Source organism: Dendrobates tinctorius, unplaced genomic scaffold, assembly GCF_039654945.1.
Source record: "Dendrobates tinctorius isolate UK_male_01 unplaced genomic scaffold, ASM3965494v1 ptg000107l, whole genome shotgun sequence".
Classification (NCBI taxonomy): Eukaryota; Metazoa; Chordata; class Amphibia; order Anura; family Dendrobatidae; genus Dendrobates; species Dendrobates tinctorius.
Window position 1 is genome coordinate 38,882,484 of NW_027361775.1, and position 20,695 is coordinate 38,903,178.

The 20,695-nt window shown below is 44.7% G+C and overlaps 1 protein-coding gene across 1 annotated transcript in view; it reads left to right on the forward strand.

Moving 5' to 3' along the window:
* The first annotated feature begins 212 nt into the window (after positions 1–212).
* LOC141100723 (receptor-transporting protein 3-like) overlaps positions 213–20,695 on the forward strand; it is a 30,096-nt gene continuing 9,613 nt past the window's right edge. The window contains exon 1 of the mRNA XM_073589384.1: positions 213–480. Within this exon, the coding sequence (XP_073445485.1) occupies positions 347–480 (134 nt within the window). The 5' untranslated portion in view covers positions 213–346. The remainder of the gene's footprint in view (positions 481–20,695) is intronic.

Here is a 20,695-nt window from a genome sequence, read left to right on the forward strand (position 1 = left end):
TAACGCCTTGTGTTTTACATTGTACGTTGAGTCATCAGTCCCCTCCAGACCCTTATTCCCCAGCCGGCAGCAGCAGATATGCACAGAACAATCCCGTCACCCTGAAGCTCATTCTGTACCGGCAGAATAGCTAGAAGTTAGAAAATAGCAGAGAAGCGTCATGTTTAGGCTGGTTAACATGTGACACTCACATTACCAAACCTACACGTTATCTACACACTCCCTAGGATAGGAGGGGGAATATGGAGCTGCCAGCTGTCATTGGCTGTGTGGGCTTGAGTTTTGTTTCTCAGGAAATGTCATAGACTTTTACATGCACAGCAGTGTGTGAAAACAAGGGCTGAAGATGGATGCCTGGAAAGAGGAATTTAACTATGAGATACAGGAGAGACGCGTGCCCGGTTACTGGGTGCTGTGCGAGGATGAAGGCCTTGGTGTGCAAGAGAAAGGAGCCAAGTACACACAGCGCACATTTGCCAGGTAATCCTGCCTCCAGTTACATAGCACCCAGTGGTGTAACGTGAAGCGTATGTGCCTCAATGCAAAATCTCCAACAGGGCCTCTGTCTTCTCATGGTCCCGGTAGTGCCTAGCACACTATAGTTACACCCCTGACCGTACCCCAGGGTCTAATTTAAACCTTGTGTTCACATGTGTTTTTTGCGGACCATGTGACTGGAAAAAAATAATTTCGGCGTCCTTTGTGCAGTCAGCATTGTGGATGAAAATCACAGGCAGCACGTGGACGCCATGAGTGTACAGTGTGCGCACTGCCCGTCATTAGCAGTGTAGTGGATAGGAGAAGCTTGGTAACTTATTTATTTCATACGTGAAAATCACTGATGAAACACTGATGGTAAAAACTGACACTGAACAAATACTGATGAAACTTGCACCATTGTTTTGAAGCCTTAGGCCTGTTTCACACATCAGTTTTTTTGTGTCAGTTAAAATCCACCAAAATGGCGGAAAGCGGATCCGTTGTTAACTGATGTGAACGGATGCCACCGGACGGTTTTTTTGACGGATCCGTCGAATGAAGAATTAGGAACCGCTGCTCGGGAAAGAGAGAGAGAGAAAGAGAGAGATTTTTTTTGGTCTGCCAGAAATGATTTCAGGGTTAAATTTCCGAATGACTTCATTCCTCCGGGCATGCACACTAGGAAAATGCGGATCCTGCAGCACAAAAAACGTTACATGGTCCGTCCAGGCATCTCGGCAGACGCAAAAAAAATTGACGGATCCGCAAAAAAAATGGATCCAACGGATGGCCATCCGTCAAGATCCGCCGGTAATGCAACTCAATGGGGAAAAAAACGGATCCGCCAAAAAAATGGTGGATCCGTTTTTTTGCAAAAACGGCGGATTTTGACTGATGGTCAAAAACGGAAGTGTGAAACAGGCCTAAGCCGCCATATTACACCATTCTGCCAAACTATACCTGAAAGTCAGGTGTGTCCAGAAGTATTGAGAAGCCTGTCATGTCAGCAAGTCTCTGCGCTAACACACCGTTCCCATACTTTGCTGCAGTGTGTTACTTTGTGTACTATACTATCGCGCCAAGTTTTAGCTTGTTTGCCTCAGAGCCAGGAACGGAGTTTTCAGTCTCTGAGGTAAGCGAGAGTGATTTCATTCACTGACAGCAAACAAAGATGGTGGAAATATCGAACAGTATGTCAAAATATGGCAGAGCTGTTTGCTCATCATACAATAATTAAAAGAACATTGATAAGTTCAGAATTTTGTATTTTGGTTCCGTTATAGGAGCAGAAAAGAGAATTCAAGGCAGTAAAGGGCAGAAAACAATAGCTCCTGATGGATCCCATTGAATATTATGGTGGCTATCCGATTTTAGGATGCACACGCTTTTTAAAAATCTGACTTGTGTCACTTTACATAGCAGAAGCTTTTTACTTACTTCTTAAAGTCATTCTGAATTTGTTACCTTATGTTGGATTATGTTCTGATATATTTTTATTTTAAATATGAAATGTAGAAAACAATTTAAGAAATGTGCGGGACGCAAAATTTGAATATTGAGACGAGTTTTCATTTTGAATAACACCATTTATTTTACCATATAATGCACTGAAAAATGGGAAAGAATTCCAAATGGAGAAAAATAGTAAAGAAAAAAAACTATTTTTTATGGTGTTTATTCTGCAGTAGAAATAACCTGGTAACATAATCAGGACAATTACAGCAATACCAAAATTAAAATGTTTGTTTTATATTTTAGTGGTTAAAAAAATTGATTTAACTTGATTTATGTCTCTGTTTTTTGGAGTCCCGCAACTTTTAGATTTTTCCATGGATAGAGCTATATGAGGTCTTGTTCTTTTTGCATACCAATTTGCAGTTATTGTAATTTTTTATTTTATACTAATTTAAAGTTTATGTAACGTTGTGTACACTTTTTATTGTAATTTTTTGGGGATATATACATGGGTGCATCTTTATATCTATATCTATATCTATATCTATCTTAATTGCACCAAGTTGTCAGCAATAGTCTTGTCTTGGGGTTTTTCGGAGGGGGCAACTGCTGCTGGAACACTTGTGCAATTTTAATCCCTTTTCTATTTTTCCTTCGACATTAGCCATTTTTGGGATTATTTCTTGTGGAATAAGTTGTAATATTGAAAGACACAATTCATTTTAATTTTAACACATGGGAAAATAGGGTAGAAAAAAAATCCAAGTGAGGTAAAACAATTACAATATATTATTTTTACTTAATTTTTTACTGCATTAGTTGTTCAGTAATAATGACCTAGCAACACGGGTCTTCAGATCAATGATTATGAAGATATATAGTTTGCTTTTTTTCTACTATTTTAGTGGATTTAAAAAAATTCTGAACTTTGAAAAAATAATAATATGGTTCATATCACTATTTTTCAAGATCCATAACGTCAATGGAACTGTGTGAAGGCTTGATTTTTAGCGCACTGACTTGGCATTTTATAATACCATTTTATAATACCATACTATGTTTTGGATGCATTTTGTATGCAAGATGGCATGACAAAAAAGGCACTTATGGCATTTCATTTTTTTTTTCTTTATGACATTTACTGTAAAGGGTAAATCATTTTTTATATTTTGGTAGATTCGACTTTGACTGAAGCAGCGATTCCAATAAGGAAATATATATAATTTTAAAGGGAGCCTTTCATCTGAAAAAATTAACCTGCAGATATGGGGTTAATAGCATTGTGAACCTGCTTGGCGCCAGGAAGAAATGAACTTTATTCCCTTCGGCAGCGTTCTGGTTTCAGTCATGGGGCAGCACCAATGCGAGTTCAGTCACTGCTCTGTGTATTGAGAGTGGCTGTAACTGCGCCTCCGGCACTGACAGAGAGTACTTCAGCATTAGGGCTGTGGCTTGGCTGGATTTTACAGGAGATTTAACATGCCATTGGAACCCTTTCCGCACACTACGACCAAGTCACAGGGGGACCAATAGGCGTCAAATGTGCTGCGTGAGCCCGCAGTTGTGATCGGAGATATAAAGTTTACCTCTGGTCACTGGTGTCGGCTGATGGGATTACTGCTCCCATCAGAACAGGCGGCAGCTGATGGGAGTATTATTCAGCCGATGCCTGCGCTCTAAATACTCATGACAGCTTGGCAAACACAGGGTGTTCTGGCCCCCCATTCAAGTGATGTATGGGGTCCGGGTACTGTTCTGGTACCCGAACCTGAACTTTTTTTAACTGTTCGGCCGAACCCCTCGGACCCGAACATCCAGGGGTCCACCCCTCTCTAGACTCAATGGTTACCACATCTTGAAATCTCTTTTTGAGATAATGACACAAAAGTCCTGTGCCTTCCTGCGGCATCCTCCAATCCTTCTGCCCAGAGTAAGCAGGAAAACCATCTCCAGACATCTTAATTCTGTCCAGATACCTACTACACTTCACCTTGGTGACTTCTTTTAACCCTTAGTGTAAGCTCAAAGAAACAGTAGTTTAGCAGATAATAATGATCAAATAACATAACTATGTACTTAGTCCAATATTTCCATGAGCTCCCTTTAGTTTTACAAATCGGAAGCATCACATTTCTAAGATTTTCTCTTCACAGAAATTTTTTTTAAGACCTCCAATTGTGAAACTTATGTTTATTCCCATATCAAGTGTTCAAAATGAACTTCGTTTGCGGGACAACCCCTTTAACCCTTACATGACCCAGCCTATTTTGACCTTAATGACCTGGCCATTTTTTGCAATTCTGACCAGTGTCCCTTTATGAGGTAAAAACTCAGGAACTCTTCAACGCATCCTAGCGATTCTGAGACTGTTTTTTCGTGACATATTGGGCTTCATGTTAGTGTTAAATTTAGATCGATAATTTTTGCAAAAATTTCGCAAATTTTGAATTTTTATTCTGTTAAACCAGAGAGTTATGTGACACAAAATAGTTAATAAATAACATTTCCCACATGTCTACTTTACATCAGCACAATTTCGGAAACAATTTTTTTTTGTTAGGAAGTTATAAGGGTTAAAAGTTGACCAGCGATTTCTCATTTTTACAACAAAATTTACAAAACCATTTTTTTTAGGGACCACCTCACATTTGGAGTCACTTTGAGGGGTCTATATGGCAGAAAATACCCAAAAATGACACCATTCTAATAAATGCACCCCTCAAGCTACTCAAAACAACATTCAAGAAGATTATTAACCCTTCAGGTGCTTCACTAGAACTAAAGCAACGTGGAAGGAAAAAATGGGCATTTTAATTTTTCCAACAAAAATTTTGTTTTAGCAACAATATTTTCATTTTCACTTGGGTAACAGTATAAAATGGATCCTAAAATGTGTTGGGAAATTTCTCCTGAGTACACCGATACCTCATGTGGTCATAAACCACTGTTTGGGCGCACAGCAGGGACTTTTTGAATGGAAAATTAGCTCCAATCGCTAGCGGACACCATGTAGCTTTTGGAGAGCCCCTGTGTGCCTAAACATTTGAGCTTCCCCACAAGTGACCCCATTTTGGAAACTAGACCCCCAAAGGAACTTATCTAGATGTGTGGTGAGTAGAGTTGAGCGACTTTTGGTTTTTTAGGGTCGCGTTTCGTTTCGTGAAACCTGACTTTTCCAAAAGTCGGGTCGAGCAAGATCGTCCGATTATAGGGAAAAGTCGGGGTCGTCCCGAAACACGAAACCCAATGTAAGTCAATGGGGAATAAAAGTCGGCAGTGAGAGGAGGACAGGAAACACGCCTACAGTGCCCATTTGAATGCCAAAAGCATCAATTCTTCTTACTTAAGCTTGTCAACCTTAATTAACTTCATAATACAAGTTACGCACTGAAAAATGGGGGTTATTTGGCTAAAGTTGTGGGGGGGGAGGGCTGGCTGCAGGTTTTCATGTGCCCTGGGCGAAAGAGCGCCCCTTTAACACATACCACAACTCATCATGCTCCGATACGGCAGAGAAATAGCGGTATAGTACAATGAAAAATACCTCACTTTTTACATCTCATGACGAGGCCCATCTATTTCTCCATACAGAATCATTGGTCCCATATAATGTTTGAAACAGTATATGATGAGCTCCACATAATGCTACAGTATATGTTGGTCCCCATGGATGAAGCTCCACTGTCTTATGGGCCCAAATAATGCTCCAAACATAATGGGCCCCATTTCTAATGCTCTAGTGTATAATGGGCCCTGTAAATGCTGCTCCAGTGTCTGATGTCCACCTTTGGAATGTTCCAGTGTATGGTGGGCCCCATCTATCATTCTCCAGAGTATAGTGCTCCCCAAAAATTGCTGTCCCAACATTGAAAACAATCAAATAAGTCTCCTCGCTAGGGAATCCCTGTACTTGTCTGGACTCCTCGTCGTCCCCATCTTCCATCTCACTGCACAGTATTTCAACTTTGCAAGTGCTGTGATCCTGAGCAAGCAGGGGGGGCCCACTCGTTGGCGACGGCACTGGCACAGGGCCCCTGATAGTACGGTGGTGTGTCTGATGGCGGGTGGGCCGAACCTGCACTTTCATCTGCAGCTTCCTCTTTGTCACCGTGTAAGATGGAACTGTATATGGGAAGGGTAACCTGAGTTTCATCAGGGTCAGATTCAGGTCGTGTAGCGTGCGAGGGGAATGTAGTGGTCTGGGTCAATGTACCAGCAGATTCATCGAGCAGTGGCTGGGCATCAGTGCACTTGTGTCGCCCCCAGGAGTACGGTCGCCACAGTGGCATTACCTTCTTCCTAGGGAGTGTGATGTCATGCTTGGGAGCAACGGACGATCTCTCTAGCAGGTTAACTGATTGGGCGCATTCCCACGAGTCATGACCCTCCAAACAGCGTTCATGAAGGCAAAGTGTTTGTTTTACGTGGGCAGTATGGTTGCAAAGCTGAACCTTAAAGGAATGTCCAGAAGGGCACCACCAGGAGTGGAGCCTACGGTTAAATTCGACTCCACCTGGGAAACCTCAACCATGCCAGCTACAGAACAGATGCACACATTGCAAGCTTAATTCCGTTAACGAACGAGACTCCGTCATGCCCCGCGGTCCGAGTCTGGCTTACTAGAGGGACACGTGAGGCTCTGGCACATGAGATTGGCCAATAACTGGTGTGTCATGCCCTTACATGTCCGTGGCTGCATGTGCGCTACACTGAAAAGGCCAGCGTTTGTCGCTTACAAGTGCAGATAACCCGCTGAACAACGTTAGTGATGGGGATCACTGATTACAATTATTACCCGCGAACAATGATTTCCCAGTAAGTGCAGGTCAACCGCAGTTCCGGAATTAGGCCTAACCGTCATTCCTGAAAAAATGAAAAACTTACGTGTGCAAACCACAGGTGCTGTAGCTTGCTTAACAGCTCGCCAGCCGTTCTCACGCCCAGTATGGATTACACGTGATTGCACAAAGGTGAGAAAGGGTACCGTTTCCCCGGATAACATGTATGGATAGCGTACACATTCAAAATATATGTCTATACATCAGGAGGCAGGCTTAGACGGTGTTAGGCCCAGTATGGATTGCACGTGATTGCACAAAGGTTAGAAAGGGTACCGTTTCCCCGGATAACATGTATGGATAGCGTACACATTCAAAATATATGTCTATACATCAGGAGGCAGGCTCAGATGGTGTTAGGCCCAGTATGGATTGCACGTGATTGCACAAAGGTTAGAAAGGGTACCGTATCCCCAGATAACATGTATGGATAGCGTACACATTCAAAATATATGTCTATACATCAGGAGGCAGGCTCAGACGGTGTTAGGCCCAGTATGGATTGCACGTGATTGCACAAAGGTTAGAAAGGGTACCGGTTCCCCGGATAACATGTATGGATAGCGTACACATTCAAAATATATGTCTATACATCAGGAGGCAGGCTCAGACGGTGTTAGGCCCAGTATGGATTGCACGTGATTGCACAAAGGTTAGAAAGGGTACCGTATCCCCAGATAACATGTATGGATAGCGTACACATTCAAAATATATGTCTATACATCAGGAGGCAGGCTCAGACGGTGTTAGGCCCAGTATGGATTGCACGTGATTGCACAAAGGTTAGAAAGGGTACCGTTTCCCCGGATAACATGTATGGATAGCGTACACATTCAAAATATATGTCTATACATCAGGAGGCAGGCTCAGACGGTGTTAGGCCCAGTATGGATTGCACGAGATTGCACAAAGGTTAGAAAGGGTACCGTATCCCCAGATAACATGTATGGATAGCGTACACATTCAAAATATATGTCTATACATCAGGAGGCAGGCTCAGACGGTGTCAGGCACAGTATGGATTTGACGGCCCAGACTACACAGCGGAGGAGCAGGGAGAGGTAAATATTGCAAATGCTGGGGCCCTGCCCAAGCAAGGGGGGCCCACTCGTGGGCGTCGGTACTGGCACTGGGCCCCTCATAGTACGGCGGTGTGTCTGACGGCGGGTGTGCACCACCACCGTCAGAGACACTTGATTGCACTATGAAGGACCCTGTGCCAGTGCCCGCGCCCAAGAGTCGGCCTACCCACCTGTCCAGGGCAACGGCACTCGCACGGTGTCGTGCGCTAGGTGGTGACCCCGGCCATGGGAGGGGGAGGCAGCACAGTTAGGGAGTTTTAGAAAGTGGCATATGTTGATGTTGGACATTCAGCTGATGCAAAAGGTGAAATAAGTCAAGTCCCAGGAAGAGGTGGACCAAAGCAAGCCATTTTTCTGTCACCCTATGTGTCATCAGGGGAAGGTGGGACAAAATCCTTGGAAACCCATGCGTGGTTCATTTTAATGAAGGTTAGATCATCCACATTTTGGGTTGACAGACGGGTCCTTTTTTCTGTCAGGATTGATCCAGCTGCACTGAAGACTCTTTCCGATAGCACACTTGCAGCTGGGCAAGCGAGCTCCTGTAAGGCATATTGTGCCAATTCAGGCCAGGTGTCCAGTTTAGCGGCCCAATAGTCAAAGGGGAATGACCTGTGTGGGAGAACATCGATATGGGAGGAAAAGTAGTTTGTAACCATAGTTGACAACTGCTGTCTCCTGTCACTTTACATCGATGCAGTATTACCAGTTGTGTGAGCGGTATTTGAAAAATCAGTCCACAACATTGTCATGAAACCCCTGTCTCCAACGCCACTTCTGCTGTGTGCACCACGAACACCTCTGCCAAGCTGCCCCCGGCCCGTACGGCTCGTGTGAGAACCATCACCGCTGCTGTGTGCTGGGAATGCCTCAAGCAACCGATTTACCAGAGTTGCTTGTTTATTAGCCAATATTAGGTCAAGGTTCTCCTGTGGCATGATGTTTTGTAATTTGCCTTTATAGCGTGGATCCAGGATGCTGGCCAACCAGTAGTCGTCATCGTTCATCATTTTGGCAATGCGTGGGTCCCTTTTTAGGATCCGCAAGGCATAATCTGACATGTGGGCCAATGTTCCCGGTGTCAATGATGCACTGCGAGTGCTGGTTGGAGGAGCACTTTCTGGCAAATCCACATCCCTCCAGTCACGCACAAACCCTGTACCAGACCTTGCCACGCCAACATTTTCACTTGCCCCACGAGATGCATCCTCCTCCCCTAAGTAATCATCCCCATCCTCCTCCTCCTCTTCTTCCTCCACCTCGTCCAGGAGAGGTCCCTGAGCAGACAATGGCTGAATGTCATCAAGGATTCCCTCCTCCTCTTCCTCCTCATCAACATTGGCTGCAGACGCCTGCTCCTTAAGGTGCGTCAAAGTTTGCATGAGCAGACGCATAAGTGGGATGCTCATGCTTAGGATGGCGTCGTCTGCGCTTACCAGCCGTGTGCATTCCTCAAAACACTGAAGGACTTTACAGAGGTCTTTCAGCTTCGACCACTGCACACCTGTCAACTCCATGTCTGCTCTCAAAGTGCCTGGCCGTGTATCCTCCCACAAATGCATTATGGCCTGCCTCTGCTCGCACAGCCGCTCCACCATGTGCAGGGTGGAGTTCCACCTTGTTGCAATGTCGATAATGAGGCGGTGGTTGGGAAGGTGGAGCAATCGCTGCAGCTTCTGCATACGAACGGAGTGTACAGGCGACCGGCGGATGTGCGCGCACAGTCTTCGCACCTTCTGGAGCAGGGCTGTTAACTCCGGATAATTTTTGCGGAAGCACTGCACCACCAGGTTCAAGGTGTGAGCCAAGCAAGGTATATGGCTGAGTTTTGAAAGGGCTATGGCTGCCACAAAATTACGGCCGTTATCACTAACTACCTTGCCTGCCTCAAGATGTACACTGCCCAGCCATGACTCAGTTTGTCGCTTCAAGTACTCGGCCAGCACCTCGGCGGTGTGTCTGTTGCCCAAACACATCATCTGCAACACAGCCTGCTGACGCTTTCCACTAGCTGCTCGATAGGGGGACACATCGTGTGCAACAGTGGCAGCTGCAGATGGAGTGCTCGTACGACTGCGCTCTGTGGACGAGCTTTCGCTTCTGGAGGAGGAGGAGGAGGAGGGTCGAACGCCTACAGCCAACTGTTTCCTATACCGTGGGCTAGGCAGCACTGTCCCACCACCGCTGTCCCCTGTGGACCCTGCATCCACCACATTAACCCAGAGCGCAGTGATGGACACGTAACGGCCCTGGCCATGCCAACTGGACCATGCATCAGTTGTGAGGTGCACCTTTCCGCTCACTGACTGCTTGAGTGCATGGACAATGCGGTCTTTCACATGATGGTGGAGGGCTGGGATGGCTTTGCGAGAGAAGAAGTGGCGACTGGGTAGGTCATAGCGTGGTACTGCATAGGCCATGAGTTCGCGGAAAGCTGTGCTTTCCACCAACCGAAAGGGCATCATCTCAAACGAGATTAGTTTGGCAATGTGGGCGTTCAAACCCAGTGTACGCGGATGAGAGACTGAGTACTTTCTTGACCTACTCATAGTGTCTGGGAGAGTGAGCTGGACTTGAGAGCTGCATATGGTGGAAGTAGCGGTGGACAGGGCGGACTGAGAGAGGGTTGATGATGGTGATGGAGTTGGTGTTCTTTCTGATGGCCTAGAATCAGTCTTTCGTTGATATAACAGTGGGATTCCCTGACTGCTGTGGCCATGCAACGACACCTCAACATTTGCTGCTGTGCTAACCGGTGGGCTTACAGTGGGGGAAACAATGTAGCGTTGCTGACTACCTTCATAGAATCATAGAATCATAGAATCATAGAATCGTAGAGTTGGAAGGGACCTCCTGGGCCATCTGGTCCAACCCCCTGCTCAAAGCAGGATTCGCTAAATCATCCCAGTCAGATGTCTGTCCAGCCTCTGTTTGAAGACTTCCATTGAAGGAGAACTCACCACTTCTCGTGGCAGCCTGTTCCACTCATTGATCACTCTAACTGTCAAAAAGTTTTTTCTAATATCTAATCTGTGTCTCTTCCCATTCAGTTTCATCCCATTGCTTCTAGTCTTTCCTTGTGCAAATGAGAATAAAGTTGATCCTTCTACAATGTGACAGCCCTTTAGATATTTGTAGACAGCTATTAAGTCTCCTCTCAGTCTTCTCTTTTGCAAACTAAACATTCCCAAATCCTGCAACCTTTCCTCATAAGACAGGGTTTGCAGACCGGTCACCATTCTGGTCGCTCTTTTCTGAACTTGCTCCAGTTTGTTGATGTCTTTTTTAAAATGTGGTGCCCAAAACTGGACACAATATTCCAGATGAGGTCTGACCAAAGAGGAGTAGAGGGAAATAATGACTTCACGTGATCTAGACTGTATGCTTCTGTTAATACATCCTAGAATTGCATTTGCCTTTTTTGCTGCTGCATCACACTGTTGACTCATATTCAGTCTGTGATCTATTAGTATACCCAAGTCTTTTTCACATGTGCTGTCACTTAGCCCTATTCCTCCCATTCTATATATGCTTTTTTCATTTTTATTGCCCAGATGTAGTACTTTGCATTTCTCCCTGTTAAAAACCATTCTGTTAGTTGCTGCCCACTTCTCCAGTTTATTTAAATCTTTTTGAATCCTCTCTCTCTCTTCTCTAGTATTAGCTATCCCTCCTAGCTTTGTGTCATCAGCAAATTTAATCAGTTTACCCTCAATTCCTTCATCTAAATCGTTGATAAAGATGTTGAACAATACAGGGCCCAGGACAGAGCCCTGTGGTACCCCACTTGAGACATTCTTCCAACTGGATGTGCAGCCATTTACGACCACTCTTTGGGTCCGATCACTAAGCCAGTTATGAATCCACCTAACAGTTGCCTTGTCCATTCCATACTTAGTCATTTTTTCAATAAGGATTGTATGAGAGACTTTGTCAAATGCTTTGCTGAAGTCAAGATATACTATATCTACAGCATTTCCTTGATCCACCCAATCAGTGATACCGTCATAGAAGGAAATTAAGTTAGTCTGACATGACTTATTAGTTAGAAACCCATGCTGACTCTGTTTAATCACTTCATTCTTATCCAGGTATTGACATACATGTTGTTTAATAATTTGTTCAAAGATCTTTCCTGGTATAGAAGTCAGACTCACCGGCCTATAGTTGCCTGGGTCCACCTTCTTCCCCTTTTTGAAGATAGGAACAACATTTGCTCTTCTCCAGTCTTCTGGCACTTCTCCTGTTCTCCAAGAATTTTCAAAGATTATGGAGAGGGGTTCAAAAATTTCTTCTGCTATCTCCTTCAGTACTCTGGGGTGTAATTCATCTGGACCTGGAGACTTGAATTCATTTAGGTTAGCTAAGTGTTTCCTCACTATCTTTCTGTTTATAGATATCCTGGATTCTTCTATTCCCTTAATAGGACAGTGAATAACAGTTGATGTTGCATTTCCTTTCTGAGAGAAAACAGATGCAAAATAGGAATTTAAAAGTTCAGCCTTCTCAACATCCTGTCTTACCATTTCATCATTTTCATCCTGTAAAAATCCTATAGCATCTTTGACTTTTCTTTTACTTTTGACATATCCCCAAAATCCTTTATTATTGCTTTTGACATATCTTGCAAGCCTCAGTTCATTTTCAGCTTTAGCTAATCTGATTTGTGCCCTGCAGGTTCTGCAGACAGCATTATATTCTTCTTTAGATATGCCTCCCTCTTTCCATTTTATAAACATTTTTTTCTTCCTTTTTAGCATGTGCTTAAGTTCTGTGTTCATCCATCCTGGTTTCCTTAAATGCTTCCTATTCTTCCCTCTTTTCGGAATTGTTAACAACTGTGCTTTGAGAATTTCATTTTTCAAGATTTCCCATCCTTCCTGGACATTTTTGTCTTTAAGGATATCCAGCCATTGGATCCCTCCAATTCTCTTTCTGAATCCCTTAAAATCTGCCTTTCTGAAATCTAACCTTGACGTCTGAGTCTTCACAGGTCTTCCACCTCTAGTAATCCAAAATTCTAAAATAGCATGGTCGCTACCTCCTAGGGTCCCAGCCACTTTTACCTCCTCAACCATTTCCTCCCTGTTTATAAGGATTAGATCCAAGGTAGCAGTTCCCCTTGTTTTCTCCCTTACCTTTTGGAAGATAAAGTTGTCAGCAAGAGAGGATAAGAATTTCCTTGACCTGTTAGTTTTGCCTGAGAGAGATTCCCAACAAATGTCTGGATAGTTGAAATCTCCCATGACAACTATGTCATATTTTTTGGAGAACTTGGCCATCTGATGCATAAAGAGTTCATCTATATCTTCGGCTTGCACAGGCGGCCTGTAGTAAATGCCTACAATGGTGTCCTTTCCATTGTTCTGTCCTTGTATTCTTACCCAAACAGTTTCCACAGAACTCCCAGTCTCTGAAGCTTCAATCTCTGTGCAGATATACGCGTTTCGAACATACAATGCGACACCCCCTCCTCGTTTATCAAGTCTGTTTCTTGCAAATAAGTTGTATCCTTCTAGTCTTGTATTCCAATCATGTGTATTGTCCCACCAAGTTTCAGTGATTCCAATTACATCATATTTCTGTTCCTGTGTTAGTAGTTCCAATTCTCCTTGTTTGTTGCCCATGCTTTGTGCATTAGTATAGAAACATTTTAGTTTGTGATTGGTTTCTCTTTCTCCAATATTTTTATTAATTAGATTCTTTCGTCTTTGTTCTTCCTTTCCACTTCTAATAGCAGAGTTCTCAATAGCATTTGTCAGGTGTATGGCTTTTTCTGGTCATGGTTTTTCGTTGTGATCAGTTGCACATGTGGCACTTGAGGTTTGGTGTTGTGTCCACGCTTGCAAGTGCATGCTGGTTAAATGTCTAAGCATGCAACTGGTATTCAAATTTTTCAGATTTTTCCCTCGGCTAAAGGTCTTTGCACACTTCTTACAGATAACCTTGGCCTGATCATGAGGATTTTGTTAAAAAAAGTGCCACACTGCACTCTTCCTACTTTGGCAGACATTTTGCGGCCTAGCACGCTGTGATCTTTTGACCCTCTGGACAAGCTGTCCAGCAACTCTTTTGATGTTTGGAACCTGTCTTTGGAGTGCTCCGGGCCTGCCAGATAACAGCTGTTGCGATGTCGATGTCTGCTGTGGATGCTCCTCATCTGAGCTATTGGAAGCAGCACCCTCTTCCCCCAATGGATGCCAATCTGGGTCAACAACTGGGTCATCCATCACCTCCTCTTCTATGTCATGTGCACCTTCCTTCCGGTGTGTCACCATGTATGGTGGTATAGTGTGCGGGAAGGGGCACCTGAGTCTCATCAGGGTCAGAATCTGGCTCTGTACACTGCGAGGACAATGTAGTGCTCTGAGTGAATGTACCAGCAGAATCATCCATCAGCGGCTGTGCATCAGTGCACTCCATGTCAGATTCATCTTGGCCTGGGTAATTCACCACTTGACTTGATAATCCAGGCATGGTATGTGAAAACAGCTCCATGGAGTAATCAGTAGTATGGCCTGCGTCATCCTTCAATCTTGGTTGGGGTGAAGGACACAAGGAAAGGTGTGGTTCATGAACATGAGCCTCCAATGACGACTCAGTGCTTTTACTTTTTACAACTGAAGAAGAGGAGGCGATAGAGCTGGAGGCTGAGTCAGCAATGTAAGACAAAACTTTTTCCTGATGCTCTGGCTTTAAAAGCGGTTTGCCAACTCCTAGAAAACTAAGCGTTCGAGGCCTTATGTAGCCAGACGATGACGCAGGCTCAACACCTCCTGCATTCGGTCCTATTTTGCTCTTGCCACTACCATCAGATCCACCACCAACACCATCATTACCAGCTGCCAACCCCCGCCCAATTCCACGGCCTCTTCCACCAGCCTTCCTCATTTTTGGTAGAAATGTAGACAAAATCCAACAAACTATATAGTAATGTAAAACAAGGTACAAGGTGTCTATAGGACAGGGGAGATTTTGAATTTCTGCAGACACTTGTGGACACTGGACACTTTTGGATTGTGTGAGGCCCACTGATATCTGAGTGCTATGTCACAGGCTCGATGGCACAGCTGTGACAAAAGTGACGAGAGGATAAGGGAGATTTTGAATTTCTGCAGACACTTGTGGACACTGGACACTTTTGGATTGTGTGAGGGCCACTGATATCTGAGCGCTATGTCACAGGCTCGATGGCACAGCTGTGACAAAAGTGACGAGAGGATAAGGGAGATTTTGAATTTCTGCACACACTTGTGGACACTGGACACTTTTGGATTGTGTGAGACCCAATGAATATCTGAGCGCTATGTGACAGGCTCGATGGCACAGCTGTGACCAAAGTGACTAGAGGATAAGGGAGATTTTGAATTTCTGCACACACTTGTGGACACTGGACACTTTTGGATTGTGTGAGGCCCAATGAATATCTGAGCGCTATGTGACAGGCTCGATGGCACAGCTGTGACCAAAGTGACTAGAGGATAAGGGAGATTTTGAATTTCTGCACACACTTGTGGACACTGGACACTTTTGGATTGTGTGAGGCCCAATGAATATCTGAGCGCTATGTGACAGGCTCGATGGCACAGCTGTGACCAAAGTGACTAGAGGATAAGAGAGATTTTGAATTTCTGCACACACTTGTGGACACTGGACACTTTTGGATTGTGTGAGGCCCAATGAATATCTGAGCGCTATGTGACAGGCTCGATGGCACAGCTGTGACCAAAGTGACTAGAGGATAAGGGAGATTTTGAATTTCTGCACACACTTGTGGACACTGGACACTTTTGGATTGTGTGAGGCCCAATGAATATCTGAGCGCTATGTGACAGGCTCGATGGCACAGCTGTGACCAAAGTGACTAGAGGATAAGGGAGATTTTGAATTTCTGCACACACTTGTGGACACTGGACACTTTTGGATTGTGTGAGGCCCAATGAATATCTGAGCGCTATGTGACAGGCTCAATGGCACAGCTGTGACCAAAGTGACTAGAGGATAAGGGAGATTTTGAATTTCTGCAGACACTTGGGGACACTGGACACTTTTGGATTGTGTGAGGCCCACTGATATCTGAGCGCTATGTCACAGGCTCGATGGCACAGCTGTGACAAAAGTGACGAGAGGATAAGGGAGATTTTGAATTTCTGCAGACACTTGTGGACACTGGACACTTTTGGATTGTGTGAGGCCCACTGATATCTGAGCGCTATGTCACAGGCTCGATGGCACAGCTGTGACAAAAGTGACTAGAGGATAAGGGAGATTGGATTGCTTTTAAAAAAGCAGTTTGCAGAGCAGTGGGTAAACAGCAATGCCAGCCTGTCAGGAAGCCTTAAAAGGCAGCCCAACAACCAACACCACTGATACACCACAATATAGCCTCCCCTTGCACTGCACACACAGTGACTGGTGTGTTGTACAGGCCAAATCGCTAGCAGCAGAAGCAGTTTTTTTTTCTTCTCAGCAGGACAAAAAAAAAAAATTGGGATTGCTTTTAAAAAAGCAGTTTGCGGAGCAGTGGGTAAACAGCAATGCAGGAATGTCAGGAAGCCTTAGAAGGCAGCCCAACAACCAACACCACTGATACACCACTATATAGCCTCCCCTTGCACTGCACACACAGTGACTGGTGTGTTGTACAGGCCAAATCGCTAGCAGCAGAAGCAGTTTTTTTTTCTTCTCAGCAGGACAAAAAAAAAAAATTGGGATTGCTTTTAAAAAAGCAGTTTGCGGAGCAGTGGGTAAACAGCAATGCAGGAATGTCAGGAAGCCTTAGAAGGCAGCCCAACAACCAACACCACTGATACACCACTATATAGCCTCCCCTTGCACTGCACACACAGTGACTGGTGTGTTGTACAGGCCAAATCGCTAGCAGCAGAAGCAGTTTTTTTTTCTTCTCAGCAAGACAAAAAAAAAAATTGGGATTGCATTTAAAAAAGCAGTTTGCGGAGCAGTGGGTAAACAGCAATGCAGGAATGTCAGGAAGCCTTAGAAGGCAGCCCAACAACCAACACCACTGATACACCACTATATAGCCTCCCCTTACACTGCACACACAGTGACTGGTGTGTTGTGCAGGCCAAATCGCTAGCAGCAGAAGCAGTTTTTTTGTCTTCTTCCCTGCCTAACGCTCTCCCTACAGAATCAGCAGCAACCTCTCCCTATACTGAGATCGGCAGAAGTAAGATGGCGGTCGGCGTGCACGCCCTTTTATACCCCCTGTGACGCCCACCAAAGCAAGCCAATCACTTGCATGCCCTTCTGAAAGATGGTGGTGACCCCTGCCTATGTCATCACGTTGCCCACAGTGTCAGTGGATCCTGATTGGCTGAAAAAGAGCGCAATACAAACTTTTGAAACGCGACTTTGGCGCGTAAGTCGCCGACCTCGTGGCCGACATCATCCTAGGGTCGGGGTTCGTTTCATGAAACCCGACTTTGCCAAAAGTCGGCGACTTTTGAAATTTTTCGACCCGTTTCGCTCAAATCTAGTGGTGAGCACTTTGAACCCCCAAGTGCTTCACAGAAGTTTATAACGCAGAGCAGTGAAAATAAAAAATCATTTTTTTCCCCAAAAATGATTTTTTAGCCTGCTATTTTTTATTTTCGCAAGGCTAACAGGAGAAATTGGACCACAAAAGTTGTTGTGCAATTTGTCCTGAGTACACCGATACCCCATATGTGCTGGGAACCACTGTTTGTGCGCATGGGGGAGCTCAGAAGGGAACGAGCGCCATTTTGGAATGCAGACTTTGATGGGATGTTATGCGGGCGTCATGTTGCGTTTGCAGAGCCAATGATGTGCCTAAACAGTAGAAACCCCCCACAAATGACCCCATTTTGGAAGGTAGAACCCCCAAGGAGCTTATCTAGCTGTGTAGTGAGTACTTTGAACCTCCACATGCTTCACAGAAGTTTATAAACTCAGAGCCATGAAAATAAAAAATCATTTTTTTTCCTGAAAAATGATGTTTTAGCCCGCTATTTTTTATTTTCCCAAAGGTAACAGGATAAATTGGACCCAAAAAGTTGTTGTCCAGTTTGTCCTGAGTACGCTGGTGCCCCATATGTGGGGCGAACCACTGTTTGGGCGCACGGCAGGGCTCAGAAGGGAAGGAGCATCATTTGACTTTTTGAATGGAAAATTAGCTCCAATCGTTAGCGGACACCATGTTGTGTTTGGAGAGCCCCTGTGTGCCTAAACTTTGGAGTTCCCCCACAAATGACCTCATTTTGGAAACTAGACCCCCCAAGGAACTTATCTAGATGTGTGGTGAGCACTTTGAACCCCCAAGTGCTTCACAGAATTTTATAACGCAGAGCCGTGAAAATGAAAAATCATTTTTTTCCTCAAAAAATGATTTTTAGCCCACAATCTTTTATTTTCACAAGGGTAACAGATACATTGGATCCAAAAAGTTGTTGTCCAGTTTGTTCTGAGTATGCTGGTACCCCATATGTGGCAGGGACCACTGTTTGGGCACAAGTCAGGGCTTGGAAGGGAAGTAGTGACGTTTTGAAATGCCAACTTGATGGAATGGTCTGCGGGCGTCATGTTACGTTTGCAGAGCCCCTGATGTGCCTAATCAGTGGAAACCCCCCACAAGTGACCCCATTTTGGAAACTAGACCACCCAAGGAACTTATCTAGATGTGTGGTGAGCAATTTGAACCCCTAAGTGCTTCACAAAAGTTTATAACGCAGAGCCGTGAAAATCAAAAATCATTTTTTTTCCACAAAAATATTTTTTTTAGCCCCCAATGTTTTATTTTTCCAAGGGTAACAGGAGAAATTAGACCCCCAAAGTTGTGCAAATTTTCCTGAGTACACTGATACCCCATATGTGGGGGTAAACCACTGTTTGGGCACACGTCAGGGCTCGGAATGGAGGGAGCACTGTTTGACTTTTTGAACGCAAAATTGACTGGAATAAATGGTTGCGCCATGTCGCGTTTGGAGACACCGTGATGTGCCTAAACAGTGGAAACCCCTCAATTCTAACTCCAACGCTAAACCCAACACACCCCTAACCCTAATCCCAACTCTAACACTAACCACAAACCTAACCTTAATCCCAACTCCAACCCACCCCTATCCCTAATCTTAACCCTAATTCCAACCCTAACCCTAATTCCAACCCTAACCCTAATTCCAACCCTAACCCTAATTCCAACCCTAACCCTATTTCTAATCCTAACCCTATTTCTAACCCTAACTCTAATTCCAACCCTAACCCTATGTCTAATCCTAACCCTAATTCCAACCCTAACCCTATTTCTAACCCTAATGGAAAAATAAAAATATTTTCTTTATTTTATTATTTGTCCCTACCTATGGGGGTGATAAAAGGGGGGTTTATTTACTTTTTTTTATTTTCATCACTGTGAGAGTTTATCACAGTGATCAAAATAAATGAATGAATCTACAGCCGTCAGATTCTGGAGGGGGCACTGCGCATACGCCCGCCATTTTACAAGATGGTGGTGCCCATGATCCAGGAAGGCGGGACACCAGGAGCCAGAGCGGGACTCGGAGGGTACCGGGGGCAGGGGAGGTGATTGGACTGTGGGGGGGAGTGGAGGAAAGGGAAGGGGGAGCAGATCATGACCGCGGTGGCCGATCGCTGCCGTCAGTCCATGGCGGGGGCCGATCGCCCCGCCAGCTGGTGTGGGGGGGTCAGATTAGTGTCTCCAGCCATGTCCAATGCTACTGCAGCATCGGCCATGGTTGCATTGTAATATTTCATCAAATTTCATTGATGAAATATTACTATCACTCTGATTGGGTGTTGAAAGTGAAACACCCAATCAGAGCGATCGTAGCCACGTGGGGGCTAAGCCACCCCCCCATGGTGAAGTATAAAGGGTCCTGTGTGTGCAGGTCGGGTGATCTTTCATTGACCCGGTCACCCGACCCGCAGGAGGGTGATTTATACCATGACGCCTACATAGATGTCATGGGTCGTATTGTCACAGCTTTTCATGACGCCTACTTAGTCGTCATGGGTCGGGAAGGGGTTAATAATAACATTTCTGCAGAAATGGTGCAGAAAATAAGGAACATCAAGAACTCACCAAAGCTTATCAGGAACATAAAATAAAATGGCTCATGAGTAAAGTTTGGATTTTGTACCAAACAGCTACTGTTCGGGCATGGACCCCTAAAACAGACTTCTCCAGGAAGTCCATGTTACTGTTTGGGTTTGGCACCGAGAACATCAGGCATTTACCATGCTGTCATCTGCATGACAGCGCGAGAAACGCTGGTGGCTTTGATCAGCGGTAAGATTATTACTGCCCATCAGAGCACAAGCAGCTGTGACCATTGGTAAAAAGTTTACCTTCAGTCATAGAGGCCCAGCTGATGAGAAAGTACTACTCCCATCAGCTTACGCCCAATGGCGCTAATAACAGCAAGAGCAGGTGACGGCTGATGGGGGTATTTATCAGCCAGTGCCTCCGCTATAAATAAATAAAAAATGGATTGGGTTCACCCTCTATTTTTGATAACCAGCATGGCAAAACTGACAGCTGTGGGATGCAACCCTCAGCTGTCAGCTTTATCATGGTTGGTTATCAATAATAGAGGCGTCCCCACACCGTTTTTAAAATTATTTAAATATGTAATTTTGAAAAACTGCATAGGATCCCCCCCATTTTTGACAATTAGGCTGGCAAGGGGCCATGTATATGGCCCCCCAGCCTAAAAGTAGTAGCCTGCAGCTTCCCCAGAAAAGGCACATCTATTAGATTTGCCAATGCTGGCGCTTTGCAAATACAGAAATTTATTCTGGCTGTATGCTTATTTAAAATATAACTATGAGGTTAGTAAT